General features: G+C 36.6%; 1 protein-coding gene across 1 annotated transcript in view; it reads left to right on the top strand.

The window, feature by feature from the left end:
- ACSS3 (acyl-CoA synthetase short chain family member 3) overlaps nt 1-19,743 on the top strand; it is a 215,654-nt gene that overhangs the window by 115,733 nt on the left and 80,178 nt on the right. Inside the window, exon 7 of the mRNA XM_004384637.1 lies at nt 15,966-16,117. Coding sequence (XP_004384694.1) covers nt 15,966-16,117 — 152 coding nt within the window. The remainder of the gene's footprint in view (nt 1-15,965; nt 16,118-19,743) is intronic.

The following is a 19,743-nucleotide window of genomic DNA, read 5'->3' as shown; positions in this document are numbered from 1 at the left end:
AATAGGTCACCAGTGACTGCATAAGTGACAAAGTCAAAGGACCGTCTTTAATCTGATGTTATTTTCCTGTCTCAGTGGCATTTCACCCTGCTGACCGTTCCCTTCAGACAATTCGCTCTCTTCTCTTGGCCTCCATGGCCATTTGCCATTGTTCATGTTGATTCTTTGGCCTGGCATGACTTCCCATCTGTCTTTCCTTACATAGGTAACTCCTATTATACTTAAAGATTCTGCTTAGGTGTTATCAACTTTGGAAAGTTTCCTCTTACTGTCTTAGGCTGTGTTCGGTACCCTTTTCCATGGTTCTGTTGCTCGCTGAGCATATGTCTATCACTGGGCTGGTTACACTATACACTTTACAAAAGTTATCTGTTTAATAGACTCAGATTTTCGAAAGCCTGTCTCCCAGCATGATGTGTAGCACATAGTAAGCACTCAGTAAATGCTTATGGAACGAATTGAACTATACTCCTCTGTTTTCTTCCTAACTCTCTGATAGCATGTTCTTTTCTTCTCGTGGTTTCTCTTATTTTGGCCCTAAACAGATGGGTTTAATAGGATCTTATTCTTAGCCCTCTTTTCTCATTCTGCTTGTATTTCCTGGATAATCTCCATGCATTTGACTTTAAGTTTTACTTACTAAACCAAAGATACAAAAACGTCTTTCTGTATCTGACTTTCTGCTGAGCCCTAACGTCTTGTTAGGACTTCTGTATGGTTCGTACATACCTTAGACTCAAAATTTGTTGTTGTTAAGTACCATCAAGTCGATACCGACTCATAGCGACCCTATGTACAACAGAACAAAGCACTGCCCAGTCCAGTAACATCCCCATAATTGCTGATATGTTTGAGCCCCTTGTTGCAGCCACTGTGTCAATCCATCTCACTGGGATGTCTTCCTCTTTTTCACTGACCCTGTACTTTACCAAGCATGATGTCCTTCTCCAGGGATTAGTCCCTCTGATAACATGTTCAAAGTAAGTGAGACAAAGTCTTGCCATCCTCACTTCTAAGGAGCTTTCTGACTGTACTTCTTCCAAGACAGATATGTTGGTTCCACTGGCAGTCCATGGTATATTCAATATTCTTTGCCAGCATGATAATTCAAAGGCATCAACTCTTCTTTGGTCTTCCCTATTCATTATCCCGCTTTCGCATGAGTGTGAAGTGATTGAAAATACCACGGCTTGGGTCAGGCACACCTTAGTCCTCAAAGAGACATGAATCAAAATCACTATCTCCACTCCTCCCCTCCCCCAAAGCGTGTTTCCTTCCATGTACTCTGTGATTCTGTTAATGATACCCCCATCCACTCAGTTATCAAAATTAAGAACTTGGGAGTGATTCTAATTTCATTATTATATCTCACCCTGTGTTGGTCAGTACAATCAAGTCTACTTTTTAAATATCTCTCAGAATGTCCCCTCTTTTCCATCCCTTTTGCCATATTTTTGAGGCTGATATTTAGCTGGTATGCACAAGTATGTCACACCAACTGGTGCCCATTCTATGTTCAGACTTCTGATCTGATTTGTGCCTGTGCCATTCTAGTTGCATACTTCAGGGTATCATCAGATTTCCTCTGGTCTAGAAGGCTTTCTAACAGATGCTGCTGCCTTTACTGTCACTCACTTTCAGGCCATCTCTACCCTGACTCCTATTTCTGAGCATTCTCCACTTACACTCAACTGTCAAATGCAAATGCCTTTGCAGCTTAAAACCCTTCAAAGGACTGATCTGCAGAAAGATGGAGAGTAGACATACTTTTCCCTATCCCTCCCTCTAAGTAAAACTAAAATCCCCGGACATTATAAAACAAATATAAGAAAACTCTGGAAAGTGAAGAGAAAAGACAAACTGGTGAGGGATCTTGGGGCCCAAGAAACAACATAATGGTGAAAGCCTGGGTTTTATTTCTCCCTCATATATCCTAGACTTGTTGCTGAAGAAGCTGGCAACTCGAATGCCAGTAACTGTAGACACACACACACACACAAAAAAAAAAGCTTCAAAGAAAGCTTGATCTCTCAAGTTAGAGGACAAGGAGAGGGGAAGTCTAACAAGACATAAAACTTTTATATCACTTTACTCCAGGAAAACACCACAGAAAAATCTATGGTTTTACCCTCATCTCACTTAAGGAAAGAACAAGTTGGGAACCTAGACTTATACCTTTGTCAGCCTGTAAGGAGACACCTTAGTCCTCCTTCCTTCCACTAGAATGGTGTCAGAGAAGGCCAACTAGGGACCCAAGACCTCTATCCCCACAAGTTGGTAATGATGATTCCCCACCTTCAGTGACAGTGGAGACATTATGAGGAGCCTGGATTTACACCCCAACCAGTAGTAATCAGGCTTCCCTCTTATAACCATTAAGATTGTGTGTCAACTTGGCTGAGCCATGATTCTCAGTGGTTTAGCAGTTATGATGTAGTTTGGCAATCATATGATGATGTGATCATTTCCATAATGAGATTTGATATAATGTGATTACCTCCATGATGGGATCTGCTGTGAGCAGCCAATCAGCTGAAAGGGAGTTTCCTTGGGGGTGTGGCCTGCATCAAATATAAGTAGACGTTCTTGCAAGGCTCCCTGGCTTTTGCTTGCTGTGCATCCTGCAGCTGGCTCCTGTTCATCTGACCTCTGGTTCTTGAGACTTGAGGTAGCAGCTTACCTGCCATCTTGCCTGCCAGTCTTGGGATTTGTCGATCTTTGCAGCCTCTGAGCAAGAGATTCTTGCTGTCTGACCTGCCGATCTTGGTTTCACCAAGATCCCATGAATGTGAGACGTTCCAGCCTCTACAACTGCATGAGCCATTTCCTTGATACAAATCTCTTTCTATATATATTTATACGCTTTACTGGTTTTGCTTCTCTAGAGAACCCGGACTAAGACACCTCCCTTTCTCCAATGGGGTGGTACCAGGTCTTTCACCATGAGTAAAGAGGCTGCTAGTCTTTCCCCATTGTTTCAGTGGAGGCCATGTGGGGAGCTGGAACTCCCACTCCTACCTAGAAGTAAAAGGAGCACTCCCCTATCTAGTGTCAATGGAGGACAAATGGGGAATCTGTATTTCTACACCTTCCTTCCCTTCCCCTTCCCCTTCCTCTTCCCTTCCAGAATGATGTCAAAGTAATCTAGCTAAAATAGAATTTTCATTGGCTAATTTCTGAAAGTAGATTTCCAGACCTTTCTTCTTAGTCTTTCTTAGTCTTAAGCTCTGCTGAGATCTGTTCAGCATCATAGCAACACCCAAGCCTTCACATTCAGACAGGTGGTGGCTGTTCATGAGGCACGTTGTCTGGGAATCAAACTTGGGTCTTCTGCATGGAAGGAGAGAATTTTACCACTGAACCACTGATACATCAGTAATTACTTTAAATGCAAGTAGTCTCAGTACGCCAATTAAAAGACAGATATGCAGAGTGTAATTAAAAACATGGCCTAACTATATGCTGTTTGGTAGAAATTCATTTCAAATATAACAGTATGGCAGGTTGCAAATAAAATATTGAAAAAATTATATACGAATATTAATCAAAAGAAAGCAGGAATGATTGTCCTAAGATCAGATTTAAATAAAGCTACCACAGATAAAGAAGGGTATTATATAATAATAAAAGGGTCAAACCACCAAGACATTGTTACAGTCCTAAATGTGTATACACCAATCAACAAAGCTGCAAAATATGTGAAGAAAATACTAATAGAACTGGAAGGAGAAATTGAAAACTCTGCAATATAGTTGGAAACTTCAAAACCCCTCTCTCAGTAATTGATATACCAACTGGACAGAAAATCAGCTAAGATAAAAATTAAAAATCATTGACCAACAGGATCTAATAAGCATGTATAGAACAGCACAAAAACATTCTTATAAAGTACTCACAGAACATGTACCAAGATATACCATATCCTGAGCCATAAAATAAACCTCAACAAATGTAAAATAATTGAAATCGTATGGAAGATGTTCTCTGAATATAATTGATACAATCTAGAAATCAATAACAGAAATGGAACAGAAAAATCTCCAACCAATTGAAAAATTATAACCCATAGGTAAAAAAGGAAGTCTCAAGGGAAATTTTAATGTGTTTGAACTGAAAGAAAGTACAACATGTGAAAATTTGTAGGACACATCTGAAGCAGCAATGAGAGCACTAAATGGATTCATTAGAAAAGAGGGAAAGTCTGAAATCAAGAATCTAAGCTCCCACCTAAATAACCTAGAATAGAAGAACAAAGTAAGCCCAAAAAAGTGGAAGGAAAGAAAATGAAGTTAATACCATAAATCAATAAAATTGAAAACAAAAATAATAGCAAATCAATAATACACAGACCTGGCCTTTTGAAAATGTCAATAAAATTGGCAAAACTGTATCTAGCAAGGCTGACAAAAAAAAAAAAAAATGATGGAAGAAACAAAGTACCAATATCAAGAATGAAACTGGGGACATAATCACAGATCTTGAAGACATCAAAAGAATAATGAGGTAATACTATGAGCAACTCCACACACATAAATTTGACAACTTAGAGGAAATGGACCAATTTCTAAAAAAAATCTATTACAACTTCCAGAATATGAAATAGATCATTTTAATATCCCTATTATGAGTAAGAAAATTTAGTTTGTAATAATTGAAAAATTAAATGAAACAAAAGCTCCCCAAAAGAAATATTCAGGCTCATATGATTTCTCTAGACAATTCTACCATTTATAGAAGATTTAACACCAATTCTGTACTATCTCTTCCAGAAAATAGAAGGGAGGACTTTGTATTTCATTTTATGAAGCTTGTATTCCCCTAATTTCAAAACCAAATACAGGAAAAACAACAAGAAACATACAGAACCATATCCCTCATGAATATAAATTGAAAAATCCTTAACAAAATATAGCAAATAGAATGCAGCAATATATAAAAATAATTATACACTATGGCCAAGTTGGTTTTATTCCAGTGATGCAAGGCTGGCTCAGTATTTGAAATTCAATGTAATGCACCCTATTTACAGGCTAAAGAAGAAAAATAACATAATTATATCAATTGATGCAGAAAAGGCATTTAACAAAATTCAATATCCATTCATGATTAAAACTCTCAGAAAACTGGGAATTGAAGGGGACTTCCAAAACTTGATAAAAGTCATCTACAAAAACCCTACAGTTAACATACTTAATGATAAAAGACTTATAGCTTCTCCATTATGTTCAGGAATAAGGCAAAGATGTCCTCTCTCACCACTTTTATTCAACAGAGTTCTGGGAGTTCTATATCTTCGTTGACAATATCTGAACTTGCTTGCTCCAACATGAAACACATACATACAGAGAGAAAAATAACTCAAAAATAAAATGTCTTAGAACAGCTAGTCATGTGAGAAATCTAAAAGATGCTGCCATCAGCTGTGTAATCTTTTCCATCTGAGAAGATCAAATTATATAGCCTGAATCAGAATAATAACTGAGTCTTCATTTTTTTTTTCATTCCACACATAGAGAAAAGCAGATAGCTGTTATGCTAGATTAAAAAAAGAAGAAAAAACTGTTTTCCATTATATCAGAAGTAGTAAAGGACTATTACGTTTGCCCAATGAGTGTGTTAGTTGGCAGCACTGCGGTCTTAAAATGATGTAACATATCTCTGTTCTTGAAGAAAAAAATAATCAAATTATACAAAACAGAATAACAAAGGTAAGACACAAAATTGTTGCAAAGAGAAGATAACTACATACATGAAGTTAGCAAGTACATTGTTAAACCAAAGCCTGGGAGGAGCTCAGGATTCTGAAGTTCAAATGTGGAAATACATCATAAAATCGCTTCATGGCGACTATATATCCAGAGCAGCATTTTGGATGAGAGTGGTGTTTATCAGAGACTAGATACAAGATAGAAGTAGATGAGATGTGTGCATTGAAGATACTTTAGGAATGATTTGGCAATAGTATTAAATACAAAAAATTAATTTGGAAGCAGTTCTTATCCTGAACATTTCTAAACATAAGCATTTCATACTTTGAAATGGTTTAAAGTTTTGGTACATGTATATAAAAGAATAGTAATTACTCATATTTTACACAAGTAAAATATGTGTACATATGTGTGCAAACTGTTTTTACACACAAATACATACTGTTATCGTGTTATAGTTCTTTGAAACTTTCAGGGTATTTTTACATGCTGTGATGGTTAAAGTGTGTTAACTTGACTGGGCCGTGATCGTCAGTGGTTTGGCAGTTATGATGGAGTTTAGCAGCTTTTTAATAATGTAATCACCTCCATGATGAGATCTGATATAATGTGATCACCTCCATGATGAGAGTGGTTGTGAGCAGCTAATCGTTTGAAAGGGAGTTTCCTTGGGGGTGTGACCTGCATCCAATATAGGTGGATTTTCTGACAAGGCTCACTGGCTTTTGCTCACTCTGGATCCTGCAACTGGCTTCTGTTCGTCTGACCTCTGATTCTTGGGACTTGAGCTAGAAGCTTACCTGCTGCCTGACCTTCCTGTCTTGGATTCACCAGCACCTGCAGCTGTGTAAGTCAGGCGAAGCCTACAACCTGACCCAGGAGCTTGGGACTTACCAACCTCTACAACTGCATGAGCCATTTCTTTTATATAAATCTCTGTCTGTATATGTATAGTTACATGCTGCACTGGTTTTGTTTCTCTAGAAAACCCAGCCTGAGACACGTGCATTATCTCATTTCATTCCTATACATATATAGGAGAATACAGAGTTCATTTTCACACTAAGAATTCTATATAAAAAAGGAAAGGTAGGGTTACCTAAATTCTTCCTTCTTTTCATTAATTCAGGAAAATACCATTCGATAAGAGATTATCGAGCTGATATTCTGAAGTTTTCAAAGCTATATACTCAATTTAAAAACTAATAAAGATAAAACCCATCAAAAAATAGAAATGAAAGATTATAAACGTTTGGATAATGGTGAGCCATGAAATATTCTGTATTATTCACAGATGAAAAGCAATAAGGCTACTCTTATTTCACTCACAATCTCTACCCTGAAAGGACATATCCTTGAGGGGAGAGACCACTGAGTTATTTTCCACACCTGCTGCTCATTCTTCAAAGTTGGTGGTAGCAAGATCAACACATCCTGTGTGCTGAATCCTTTGCCTGGTGCTTAGAAAAGAATTAATAGGCTCCAAAGGGAGCTGCCTCCAATGCTCTGATGACTGCTTCAGCATTGTGAGGACAGACTCTGAAACGAGAAATGTTGGCATCTGTAAAAATCAATCAACACAGGAATGGATTGCATGGGAATGAATGGTTGATGTTTTTATTCAAGAACTATCATGGGAAAGAATAAGTTTATATTTTTGAATAATAACAGTAGCTAATAATATCCAACTTCTATTGCACTTTTATATTATGGGCACTATTCTAAGGAATTTTTTATAGACTAATCAATTTGATGCCATACTAAAAAATGTATTACTAGTACTATTATTTGTAGGTGAGAAAATTGAGGCAGAGAGCAGTTAAGTAACTTGTCTGAGGCTAAGCAATGAATAGAAAAGTTAGATTACCTTGCAGTCTTAACTACTATGCTTCCCCTCAAACATAAAAAAGTTTTCACTAATTTATAATGAAATTTTTCTTCAGTAAATATGTTTGCCAAAGGTCAGCATCACTCACTATGAAAAGACATTGGAATGAATACCAGAGTTATAAAATTAAAAAAGGTTACTAAATAATATACTTATTTGAGAAAAAGAAAAGCAGTTAACTTGGAGAAGATTCAGAGATGTACATAACTGGGACAACATCCATTAGCTCTCTAGTTTTAATGATGAAGAAATGGATTCCATAGAGGTTGAGTTGATTTGCCCAAGGTCATATAGGTAGGTAAGGGTAGAGCTAGATCGTTAACACAGATCTTGATATTTCCAGTCCAGTGATCATATTCCCACACCACAATTCATAATCTTAATTCCTCGACTTTCTGTAACCAATTTATTGCCTGAGAAAGCAGAGTATAATGCATATCTTCAAAGTTAATTGTTGAATTATTAACAGAAAGCCATCTGCCTTGGTTAAATTAGTGAGCGTACCAACACATTTATTAAAATAGCTTGCTGCTATGAAATATACTATTTGTGAAATGAAAACAAATGTAAAATGAGAGCAAGTTTTCGTTCCTTAAGAACTTTCAAAAATAGCAGTAACTACTAACATTCCGTTCCAGACATAAGTGATAACTTAGCCAAGGAACAATAAGCTGAGTTGTGGCTTAGCCAGACCACTGCCATATGAAAGTCTAGGTTTTATTGTATTATGATATTGATATATATAAGACATGCGTTTGTACATCCATATACAACCAAAGAAAAGGAGAAAAGCAAGGTTGAGGAGGATTTGTTTGCCCTCGAGAAGAAATGTTAGGTTTTGATTCTGCAGGGGAGAAACTAAACAAGGCAAATACCAACTAGAAGAGAGGCCAGAAAACATATCTATGTATAGCTACTACTAACCAACACATACACAAATTTGTTTATATATTAAAGTTCTTATGTTAGTTCTCATATATTGTTTGTGTTTCATCTCTCCTCTTTGGTAATATCCCGTCCCTGTCCCTGTGTTATTGGTTATGTCTTTTGGAATCAGTGCTCTATTAACAAAGCAGTTTTCTGAAAGGTACTGTTCTCTTTTTTCCCCTCAAAAATAAGAAATTAATTATTCAGAAGTAGTTTGCATACTGTAACTGATCAGTCCAGTTTGGCTTCCAGAATTGTGTACTTTAAGTATGTCCAGTTCTACTAATGAAAGCAAATCTTTGACTTATAAAAATTATAACCTACTAATTTAAGTTGTCCATGAAGTTCTGATATCAGATATAATTACTCTCTCTACCCCTTTCAAGTAGGAAACCCTGGTGGCATAGTGGTTAAGTGCTATGGCTGCTAACCAAAAGGTTGGCAGTTTGAATCCACCAGGCGCTCCTTGGAAACTCTATGGGGCAATTCTGCTCTGCCCTATAGGGTCGCTATGAATCAGAATTGACTTGACGGCAACCGTTTTTTTTTTTTTAACTGTTCTCATGGAAAAAAATTTACCTAAAAATCAAATTTTTTTTGCTGATATCTTCATTAAGGCATTTATTTAACAAATATTTATTGAGAACTTAACAAGTTCTAGAATCGATGATGAGCAAAAGTGATATGGTTCCTTTCCTCATGGAGTTTAGAGTCAAGAGGGGCAAACAAACAAATCAAAGGATCCTACAAACAAATGTGGAACAGTAACTATCTGGCAAGCAACGAAGAAAAAATGCAATGTGCTAAGAGCTCCTGTAAGAGGATTTGTTCTAGTCAGAGAGGTCAAAAAGGGCTTCCCTTAGGAAATGACACTTGAGCTGAGATATAAAGAATAACAGAAAAATAAATCAGGCAAAGATAACAAATGTACAAAGTTCCTGTAACAGGAATGAGTATAAAAATAACTGCAGGGAAGACAGGAGTGTGTTGTGTCTTAGAGAAGAGAATGATGAAGGTGAAGGGAATGGTCACCACTTTCAAATGCTGTTGAGAAGCCAAGATGAGATTGAAAATGTCCATTGTTTTTTTTAGAAAAATGGAGATCACTGTGGACATCAGCAAAATCTACTATTATGGAATGATGGTGATAAGAGTCCGCTAGAGATAATTATAGAGTAACTTCCAGATTAGGGAATGGAGCTATTGAGTGCATACAGATAATTATAGAGTAACTTCCAGGTTAGGGAATGGAGCTATTGAGTGCAGACATGCTTTCAAAGATGAAGAGTTTGGTAGCTGAAAGGGGATAAGGGAATCAAATATGAGGTGGAAAAGTTAATAATTTAAGTTTCTACTGTGATCAAGATACTCAGTGGTGAAGATTAAAAGCAGCGATTTGGGAAAACTTTGAGGCTGAAAAAGAGAAGCCATATGAATTGAAAATCAAAAACTGAAGAGACGGGGGAATCAGAAAAGCAAATTATCCCAAAGACCAGTGGAGGGGAGATTTTCTAGAAGATGGGGGATTGGTGGTGCCAAATGCTGTTGAGAAAGGTCTGGTAGGACAATGACTGAATGGAGCTTTGAGAATTAGGGTGTCATTAGTTACCTTTATGAGGGCAAGTTCATAGGAAGGTTTATTGTCTTTATTTTACTTTTTAACATGAGGAAATATGAGCATATTTGAAGGTTGTTTTTGGTAAAGTATTGGATGGTAAGGAGGAGCCGGGCTTTGTGCAATCTCAGGTTGAATTGCAGTATACATATGGAATAGCCACACTTTACTTCCTTGGCAGAAATCTGGCAGGGTGATTTAATTTCTCGGATTACAGCAAAGTCTCACTACTCTGTATAAATAAGGAAATCCTTAATTTGCTTGGCTGGTGAAGGGTAGCAGTGTTAGGGCACCAGCATGGAAGAGCTCAGGTAAAAGCAGACCTGCTAGAAGCCACTAGCTACAGTAGTGATAAATGTGCTCTGTGGCTACTGAGTATGCTAAATATGTCAGACTCGCTAATTAGCTCAGCTCCTGGTCTGCAGAATTACCAGTTCCAGAGCTCTGCTTCATTTTCTTGGCATTAATACTTATAGAGATAAGCTTTTTTTTTTAGTGGGACAGATGGACTATTTTCTGACCCAGGCAGAAACAGTGGCTTATTTACTGGGGAGTGGCCCCATCACAAGGCCCAATATGGTCCACTCTCAGAGCTGGAAGAAGTGAAGGGAAGAACAAACCCAAAGGGGATAGATGTAGATAGAGTTGTAGGTAGACACACTCATATCTTGAATCTATAATGAAAGGAAGTTGGAGCTTTAGTTATGGAGAAGTCCTACCTTCTCAAGCCTGGAAGCCAGAGCATGTCCTTAAGTGAAGAAAGTGAAGAACTCAAGACTAAGGAATTGCAACTAATGTTTTCAAAATTGATACAAAATAATGTGAGTTATAGAGTAACTTTGGGGAAGAAGGTTATACACTCACTTGGTTTATATTTCAAAATGCACAAAAGGAGAAAGAGTAATAATCTCACTGTCCCCTGTTCCCAGGTACGTGAATTTTCTCACTTGGAGGCAGTCAATCTTATATATATAACAGTTAATGAATGGGCAAGCAAAGTCTTTTCTCCTTTTTTATACAATTGGTATTGTACAAATGATATGTGCCCTATTCCACATTTTCTTTTTTTTCACTAAATAATATGTCCTGGAGAATTGCTTAGATTTTAAAAAGTCTCAGATTGTTACAGGCCTGACCACTCATCCTTGAAGGCACATGGTATGTAGTATAAACAACAAATCCTTTTTCCCATTTCATCACTTTTCCAAAATTAACAATAAAAAACATTGCCACACTCGTCTGCTGAAATGAAATTCAGGACTAGTCAATAAGGCACGTTGCTGCCTTCAGCTTAGAACTGAAGTAGAAACATGCCGTAGGTGACACTCCTCAGATGGTGTTCAAAAAGAGCCCAAATTACTTCTAATCCTACCTCAAAAAAAGAGGCAAACACTACAGTTTACTCAAAAATGTTTATGTCAAAGTTCAAGGAACTATAAGTACCCATGACGCCAAACCTTGAATAAACTGAAGGCGTAGGATTAGTAATAAAGCAACTGAATTGTCACTCAAAGATTTGATTCTAGTGTTTGTCTTTGTTTTGCTAAGTTGCTGCATTTTACTACTTTCTGGCATTGGAAACTTAACTAAAATAGGAACTGTATGAGAAATTGAGACGCTATCTGGTTTTTCTAACACAGAACTTTTCATTTGCTGGCCCGTTAATATTAACACATTGAGTCCTAAATGGTAGATGATTATAAATGGAAGTTAATTTTTAAGTTATTTTGATAGATGTCTTAGTTTGTGTGCTTTGCCCCTACTCTGACCTCATTTTAAATCTAATGGATATTAAAACAAACAAACCCACTGCTGCTGAGTCGATTCTGACTCATAGCAACCCTATAGGACAGAGTAGAACTGCCCCATAGGGTTTCCAAGGCTGAAATCTTTACAGAAGCAGACTGCTACATTTTTCTCCTGCAGAGCAGCTGGCGGGTTCGAACTGCCAACCTTTTGATTAGCAGCCAAGTGCTTAGACACTGTGCCACCGGGGCTCCTAACCAATATTAGCAGTTGATATTTTATAAACCCCCAATAAAAATTTATGATTTATAACAGCTGCAAGTTTATAATCTCTGCTTTAGAACTGTAGGTACCATTTTCTGCCACTGTTCTCTGGGCAGCAAACAGTAATCTAGGCTTTAGTTTGAGGGAAGGGAATAAAAAAAGCCAACTGTAATAATTGGATTCACAATGAACATTCATGGAAGCAGCAGTCAAGAAATAAACGACTAATTGCTTTGGGATGATCTGCTGCAAAAGACCCCTTTAAAGTGTTAAAAAGCAAAAATGTCACCTTGAGGACTAAGGTGCGCCTGACCCAAGCCATGATATTTTCAGTCGCCTCATATGCATGCAAAAGATGGACAATGAATAAGGAGGATAGAAGAAGAATTGATGCATTTGATTTATGTTGTTGGTGAAGAATATTGAACTATACCATGGACTGCCAGAAGAATGAACAAATTAGTCTTGCAAGAAGTACAGCCAGAATATTTCTTAAAAGTGAGAATGGCAAGACTTCATCTTATTTACTTTGGCCATGTTATCAGGAGGGACCAGACCCTGGAGAAGAACATCATACTTGGTAAAGTAAAAGGTTAATTAAAAAGAGGAAGACCCTCAGTAAGATGTATTGACACAGTGGCTGTGACAATGGGCTTAAGCATAACAATGATCATGAGTGTTTCATTCCATTGTACATAGGGTCGCTACGAGTCAGACACACTTGATGGCACCTAACAACAACAGCAACATGTCTGTGTCTCTATATTAAAGGAATGTAGAAAATAGGGCTATGTCATATTCATAACATTCAATTATCTTCTGGGGAATGAACAATAAAATACAGAACAACTGAGCTTTTTGAGTTCAACTAACTTACAAAAGAACACCATTCTTTTGTAAGAACCCTGTTAAGGCGTCACTTCCTTAGTGCCCTGCTTACAATTATAAGTTGGCATGATTTTCATTCTCAATAAATATAATATTGGTGGAAATTTGTTTGGTGTATAATCAGAATTGCAATGATAGTTATAATTGCTTAGTATTTATAAAAAGTATGGTATGGTTTTTACGAGTTTTTCCAATATTTAGTCTATCATATTGCTATCATTAAACATAAGTAATTGGAGGTATTGTAAAAATACATAAAATTAAGTGCCCTATGTTATGTATCGTGTGCCCTATGTCACTTTGAGGTCTAAGGTGCACCTGACCAAAGTCATGGTATTTTCAATCACCTCATATGCATGCGAAATCTGGGCAATGAATAGAGAACATGAAAGAAGAATTGATGCATTTGAATTATGGCATTGTAAAAGAATATTAGACATACCATGGACTGCCAGAAGAAGAAACAAATCTGTCTTGGAAGAAGTACAGCCAGTATGCTCCTTAGAAGCTAGGATTGCAAGACTTCGTCTCATGTACTTTGGACATGTTATCAGGAGGGACCAGTCCCTAGAGAAGGACATCATGCTTGGTAAAGTAGAAGAGCAGAGAAAAAGAGGAAGACCCTCAACAAGAAGGACTGACAGAGTGGCTACATTAATGGGCTCAAGTATAAGAACGATTGTGAGGATGGTGCAGGACCAGACAGTGTTTCCTTCTGTTGTACGTAGGGTTGCTATGAGTCAGAACTGACTCGACGGCACCTAAGAACAACAACACAACAAAGTAGAGGGTCAGTGAAAAAGAGGAAGACACTCTACAAGATGAGCTGACACAGTGGCTGCAACAGTGGGCTCAAACATAGCAACAATTATGGGAATGGTGCAGGTCCAGGCAGTTTTTCATTCTGTTGTACGCAGGGTCACCATGAGTCAGAACCAACTCTATAGCACCTAATAACATGTCGTACGTGGTAATCATACATGGTATAGCATTTTCATCATGACATTAATTCACCATTTAGTGTGTATGTTGTCATCACCCTTTGACACTAGCACTGTACAGAATTTCAACTCCAACTGGCAGCAAACTATTTTCCTTCAGTTCAGGCCAAACTATTTTAAAATATCATCTCAGTACACTTAGCTTATTGAGGAAATATTGACAGAAGGATTTGTTCTTATTTAGCAGGAAGAAAAATACAGGCATAAAGTCAGTTAATAAATAATTTTTATGTGGATAAGATTCAAGTTTCCTAAGTCACAATCTAGTATTCCACAAACTGATTAGTGCCTAAGATACATCAAAGAAGGAAAAGTGAAGTGTTTACCTCGCTGTTAGAGGCAGTAATGGAGTTCATTTATTTCAGAATGACGTGCTCAAGCCTTCAAAATTTGTGAGTCAGATTATGTATATGTGTTGCCAGATTGATTCAGCCCACTTTTTATGTTATGTGAATCTATTGATTCAAGTGAAGTGGTAATGAAATAAATTGAACTTAAGTGCTTTGGATAGTTGTGATAATAAAAATGAATTTCTTTTGCAGCAAATATTTTGTATTAAAAGGACAAGAGACAAAGCAATTCAATAAAAGAAATACCTAGAAAGGTTAATCTTTAAAAAGAAGAAACAATTACATTAAAGATTAAGGTCAACCATTAAAAAAAAAATTGCCCTATCAAAGATCCAGTGAGAAGTGGATAGTAAATCTAAGTTAATTGACATCTACAAACTAACTCTTATTTATTACCTCTCTTTTATAATTCCCTCTTTTTGTTACTAGCAGATCGTTTCCTCTTCATAACTTAGTGTTACCTAAATTATGCTTTACAAAAAATAAGGTCCATGGGATGCTCAGGTGGGGGATGTGGTCACAGAAGTTTAGGAAATATTACATACAATTAGTTTCCCATCTCTTGGAAATTCCTGATGTACTTTAACACTCTCAAGACTTTAATGAGTGACCAAGACACCTGTTTTTCTTTGTTTATCCCAACTTTTACAAAAAGAGTTTGATCATGAATTTTTTTTCATGTAACATTTTAACATTCTAGGTACCCTGCTTTAGAAGAACAGGAATAAATAACAGTGATGAGAATAGATTGAGGAATGAGGGGATATGGCCAAGACGGATTTTATGGATAACTTAGAATTTTCACAGAATTACTGATATTTAAATGCTTTGCTTATTTTCCAATTTGAACAAACCCAATTGAAAAAAAAAATGCTTTGTGTCCTTTTGAATTGTGTAGTCTGTCAAAATTATTAGATTTGTTTGCATTGTTTTTCCATTGAACACGTACAATGTCATTAAGAAGCCATGGAAAACATGCATTTGAGCTATTTTACCAGATTATTATTATTTTTATTCATAGAAGTTGCTTTCCTTGGAGTGAGATATTTCACTTGGAAAGATGTTTCATTGCTCAGGAATCACTCGGATTCCAAATTTTTCTCTTTTCTCCAATGTTTTGAAGAGTTGCTATTGTCCCACTTAATAGTGATCATGAAAAAATGTTAATATTAGAAGTCCATAGCAGTCTTATTTCTCATTTAGTCTGCTCCACAAAAAAAAATATATATATATATATATTTAATTTCTTGACAAATAAAAGACTCTTTATGTTACTAATTTGAATATGACACATTGGGTCATATTCAGTACTTAGTGGGTCCTTTATCTTTCAGAACCGGAGAAATGAATACTTGCAATTTGAAAAGGCTTTGGGATACTGTCATAGAGGAAACAGCCTCTCTGGTGCCTGTGCTTTTGGTTTGTTTTATTTATGAGAGAACATGAGAATATTTTCAAGCTGAGATTTGTTGAGAACCCAATTTTATTACCATTGCTGTGTTAAATGTGTAGATACTGAACTCTCAATGAAATATGAGACATTCTACCCAGTGACATTTTAAATGCATCTCATTGTAGGGGAAGCCTGTGGGAACACCAGATGCTGGTGCTTATTTCCGTGTGCTGGCGGAGTATGGAGTGGCTGCCTTGTTTACAGCGCCGACTGCAATTAGAGCAATCCGTCAACAGGACCCTGGGGCAGCCTTGGGGAAGCAGTACACTCTGACAAGGTGAACTTGGGATGCACAGGGCAAATTACATTAAAAACTTCAATCAAAGTGAATCACTGAATGTTATATTTTTTCCATTACAGGAATATCTGTATGGAAAGAACCAAAAGATTCTGAGTATTATTAAGACTGATTGTTATAAATATATATCTTTGAAATAGTTGGAATTTTAAATATACTAAGAATTTTCTTTATATCAAGTTTATTTCAGTTTAAAAAATGCCAAAATATTTTTTTAATGATTCTGCTTATATTTTTCTTAAAGTAAAATGCTGACTACAACTTAAAACATATATACATATATATAGTAGCATCGGTCTTTTGAAAATAGAAGAAGGGCTTAAATGGAGGAAAAGCATTATTTCATTTAAAGTAAACAGATAAAGCTTAAAAATAATAGTCCAAATTACATTTGTTGAAAGAATGAAGGAAACTATTTTTTTGTTTGTTTTGTAATAATATGTTCCGAATGGTTTAGATATTTTTGTTGTGGTTTATTGACATCCATTTTAGCTTAATGATATGTATAGTCAAACATAATTATAGCAATTTGTATCTTCAAGGCAGTTTCCAAGTGTCAGTTCTCAATGAACTTCTTTAAAATAGGTCACTGTTATCATAAACAAAAATGAGAAATTTTGTGATTTCTAAAAGTCAAAAAGTGGGTTTGAATTAAGTCAGAATGCTCGAGTATTTGAATTTTATGTTTTTATGACCCAAAGAAAGAGCTAAAGTAAATAATATACACTAAATTGCAGCTGTAAGCAAGAAGCTTTCAATTTGGGCAGGGTCAGTATTTTTGTTTGTGTCCTTGTTTTTCCTTTTATTCGTTTTAAGAAAAAAGTAGACGTAGATTTACTAAAATTTTATTTATAATCTAAAGACTGCCCTCTTATTAAAATAAAAGGTTGTTCATAAAATGAGTCTTCCATTATAATTATTTCTGTCCATCTTCTATTTGTTCCGCCACTTACTACATTTCCATTATTTCAGCCCAAAGGATAAAAACTAAATTTGAGTAAAAACTTATTAGGATGTGAACAATCTCTGTGCTTTCAGACAATTCCAAGGTTTTTGAAGAAACAGTGATTATAGTTCTTTGCAGTGTCGCTTTACTGATATATGCACCGTGATTGCAGGGCGTGAAGTTGTGTGACCAGAAAGCTAAGGCCTTGCTTTTGCTGCATCATTTTCTTTTCCCATTTGTACACGGGTTTTAATGTTATCCTCCTCTGTGAAAGCAGAAACTATTTCTTGTTTGCCTAGTGTATAAAGTATCAAACAATACTGATTGCCTACTAAATCATCATTCTGCAAACAACTGTACATAGACATGAAGTATGAAATTTTAGTGTGAGAGAAATTGCAGGAAGTTCTTCCTGATCATGACACTCTGTCTCTAGGCATCATGAATAAAAAAGTTATTCCTGATGATGTGCATATCTGTTTCTTTTAGATATTTAAGAATACAGACTCTACAAATATCTTCAACCTAATCAAATTATTACAATTAAAAAATGCAAACACTTACTGATCATCTACTATGTGCCATGCACTGTTCTCAAAAATTTAAGTTTATTATATAGATTAGTCATCACAACAATCTGTAAGGTAGGAATTGTGATTATTCTTATTTTATAAAATAGTAAAGTTAGGATCAATTTAAGTAACTTTCAAAATAAGCTAACTCAGACAATCTGAATAGGGTTCATCACAGGTGTTCTTTTCCTGTAATAGGTAAATTAGGAAACTAAGTCTGGACCCAAGGATTTTGTCATTTATGGAGTAAAAGCAGCTTTTGCTGTTCATGTTTTTTGTTGATTCAAATAATACCTTCAATGAACTATTTTAATAGAATTTACCTTTTGATAAATTCATCTAAGATAATTACAGGAGCAAAAGTGACCTCAAAAATCAAGACTTCAAAAATCAAACTGTTTTATAAACAAGGAAACTAAAGCCAAAAACCAACCCAGTTGCCATCGAGTCAATTCAGACTCATAGTGACCCAATAGGACAGAGTAGAACTGCACTGTAGGGTTTCCAAGGGGTGGCTGGTGGATTCGAACTGCTGATCTTTTGATTAGCAACCGAACTCTTTTTTTTTTTTTTTAATTGTACTTTTGTACTTTAGATGAAGGTTTACGGAACAACTAGTTTCTCATTAAACAATCATATACCTCTTGTTTTATAACATTGGTTAACAACCCCATGACATGTCGATGCTCCCCTTCTCATCCTTGGAGGACCTTTTTATCTTTTTGGTGAAAATATACATAGCCAAAAATACACCATTCAAAAATTTCTACAAGTACAATTCAGTGACATTGGTTACATTCTTCCAGATGTGCTGCTATTCTCACTATCCTTTTCCAAATTATTCCATCACCATTATCTTCACTGCCCACTAGACTTCCCATCAAACTTTTGAGTTGCTGATGTCAACTAGATCTCACAAAGATAATTTTTTCTTTGTACTTTAGATGAAGGTTTACAGAAAAAATAGTTTCTCATTAAACAGTACACATATTGCCCTATGACAATGGTTAACAACCCCATGACATGTCAACACTGTCCCTTCTCAACCTTGAGTTCCCTATCACCAGCTTTTCTGTCCACTCCTGCCTTCCAGTCCTTGTCCCTGGACTGCTGTGCGTCATTAGTCCCGTTTTGTTTTATGGGGCTGTCCAATCCCCAGCTGAACGGTGAACCTTGGGAGTGACTTCCCCCATGAGCTAAAAGGGTGTCTGGGGGCCATACTCTCAGGATTTCACCAGTCTCTGTCAGGCCCGGAAATCTGGTCTATTTTTGTGTTAGAATTTTGTTCTACATCCTTCTCCAGCTCTGTCCAGGACCCTCAGTTGTGATCCTGGTCAGAGCAGTCATTGGTGGTAGCCAGGCACCATCTAGCTGTACTAGACTCAGTCTGGTGGAGGCCGTGGTAGCTGTGGTACATTAATCCTTCGGACTGATCTTCTCCTTATATCCTGTTCTCTTCATTCTCCTTTGCTCCCAAAGGGATGAGACCAGTGAAGTATCTTCGATGGCTGCTCACAGGCTTTTAAGACCCCAGATGTTACTCACCAAGGTAGAATGTAGAACATTTTCTTTATAAACTGTATTATGCCAATTGAGCTAGATGTTCCCCGAGACCATGGTCCCCACAGCCCTCCTCCCAGCAATTCAGTCCCTCAGGGAGTTTGGATGTGTCTGTGGAGCTTCCATGACCATTCCTTGTACAAGTTGTGCTGGCTTGACCGGTATTAGGTACTGTCTTACTCGTTACCAAAGTTACCACTTAACTACAGTCTATTTAGTTCCCCCCCACCCCTCCCATCCCTCATAACCAACAAGCTTACTTCTTTTTGTGTGTAAACTTTTTCATGAGTTTTTACAGTAGTGGTCTCATACAATATTTGTCCTTTGGTGATTGACTTATTTCACTCAGCATAATGTCCTCCATTTTCATCCATGTTATGAGATGCTTCACAGGTTCATCATTGTTCTTTATCGTTGCATAACACTGCATTTTGTGTATGTACCATAGTTTGTTTATCCATTCATCTGTTGATGGGCATCTAGGTTGTTTCCATCTTTTTGCTATTGTGAACAATGCTGCAATGAAC

The sequence above is a fragment of the Trichechus manatus genome, unplaced genomic scaffold, assembly GCF_000243295.1.
Source record: "Trichechus manatus latirostris isolate Lorelei unplaced genomic scaffold, TriManLat1.0 scaffold00125, whole genome shotgun sequence".
Classification (NCBI taxonomy): domain Eukaryota; kingdom Metazoa; phylum Chordata; class Mammalia; order Sirenia; family Trichechidae; genus Trichechus; species Trichechus manatus.
The sequence above is the reverse complement of the archived record's forward strand: the minus strand, read 5'-3'. Positions and strand labels throughout refer to the sequence as shown.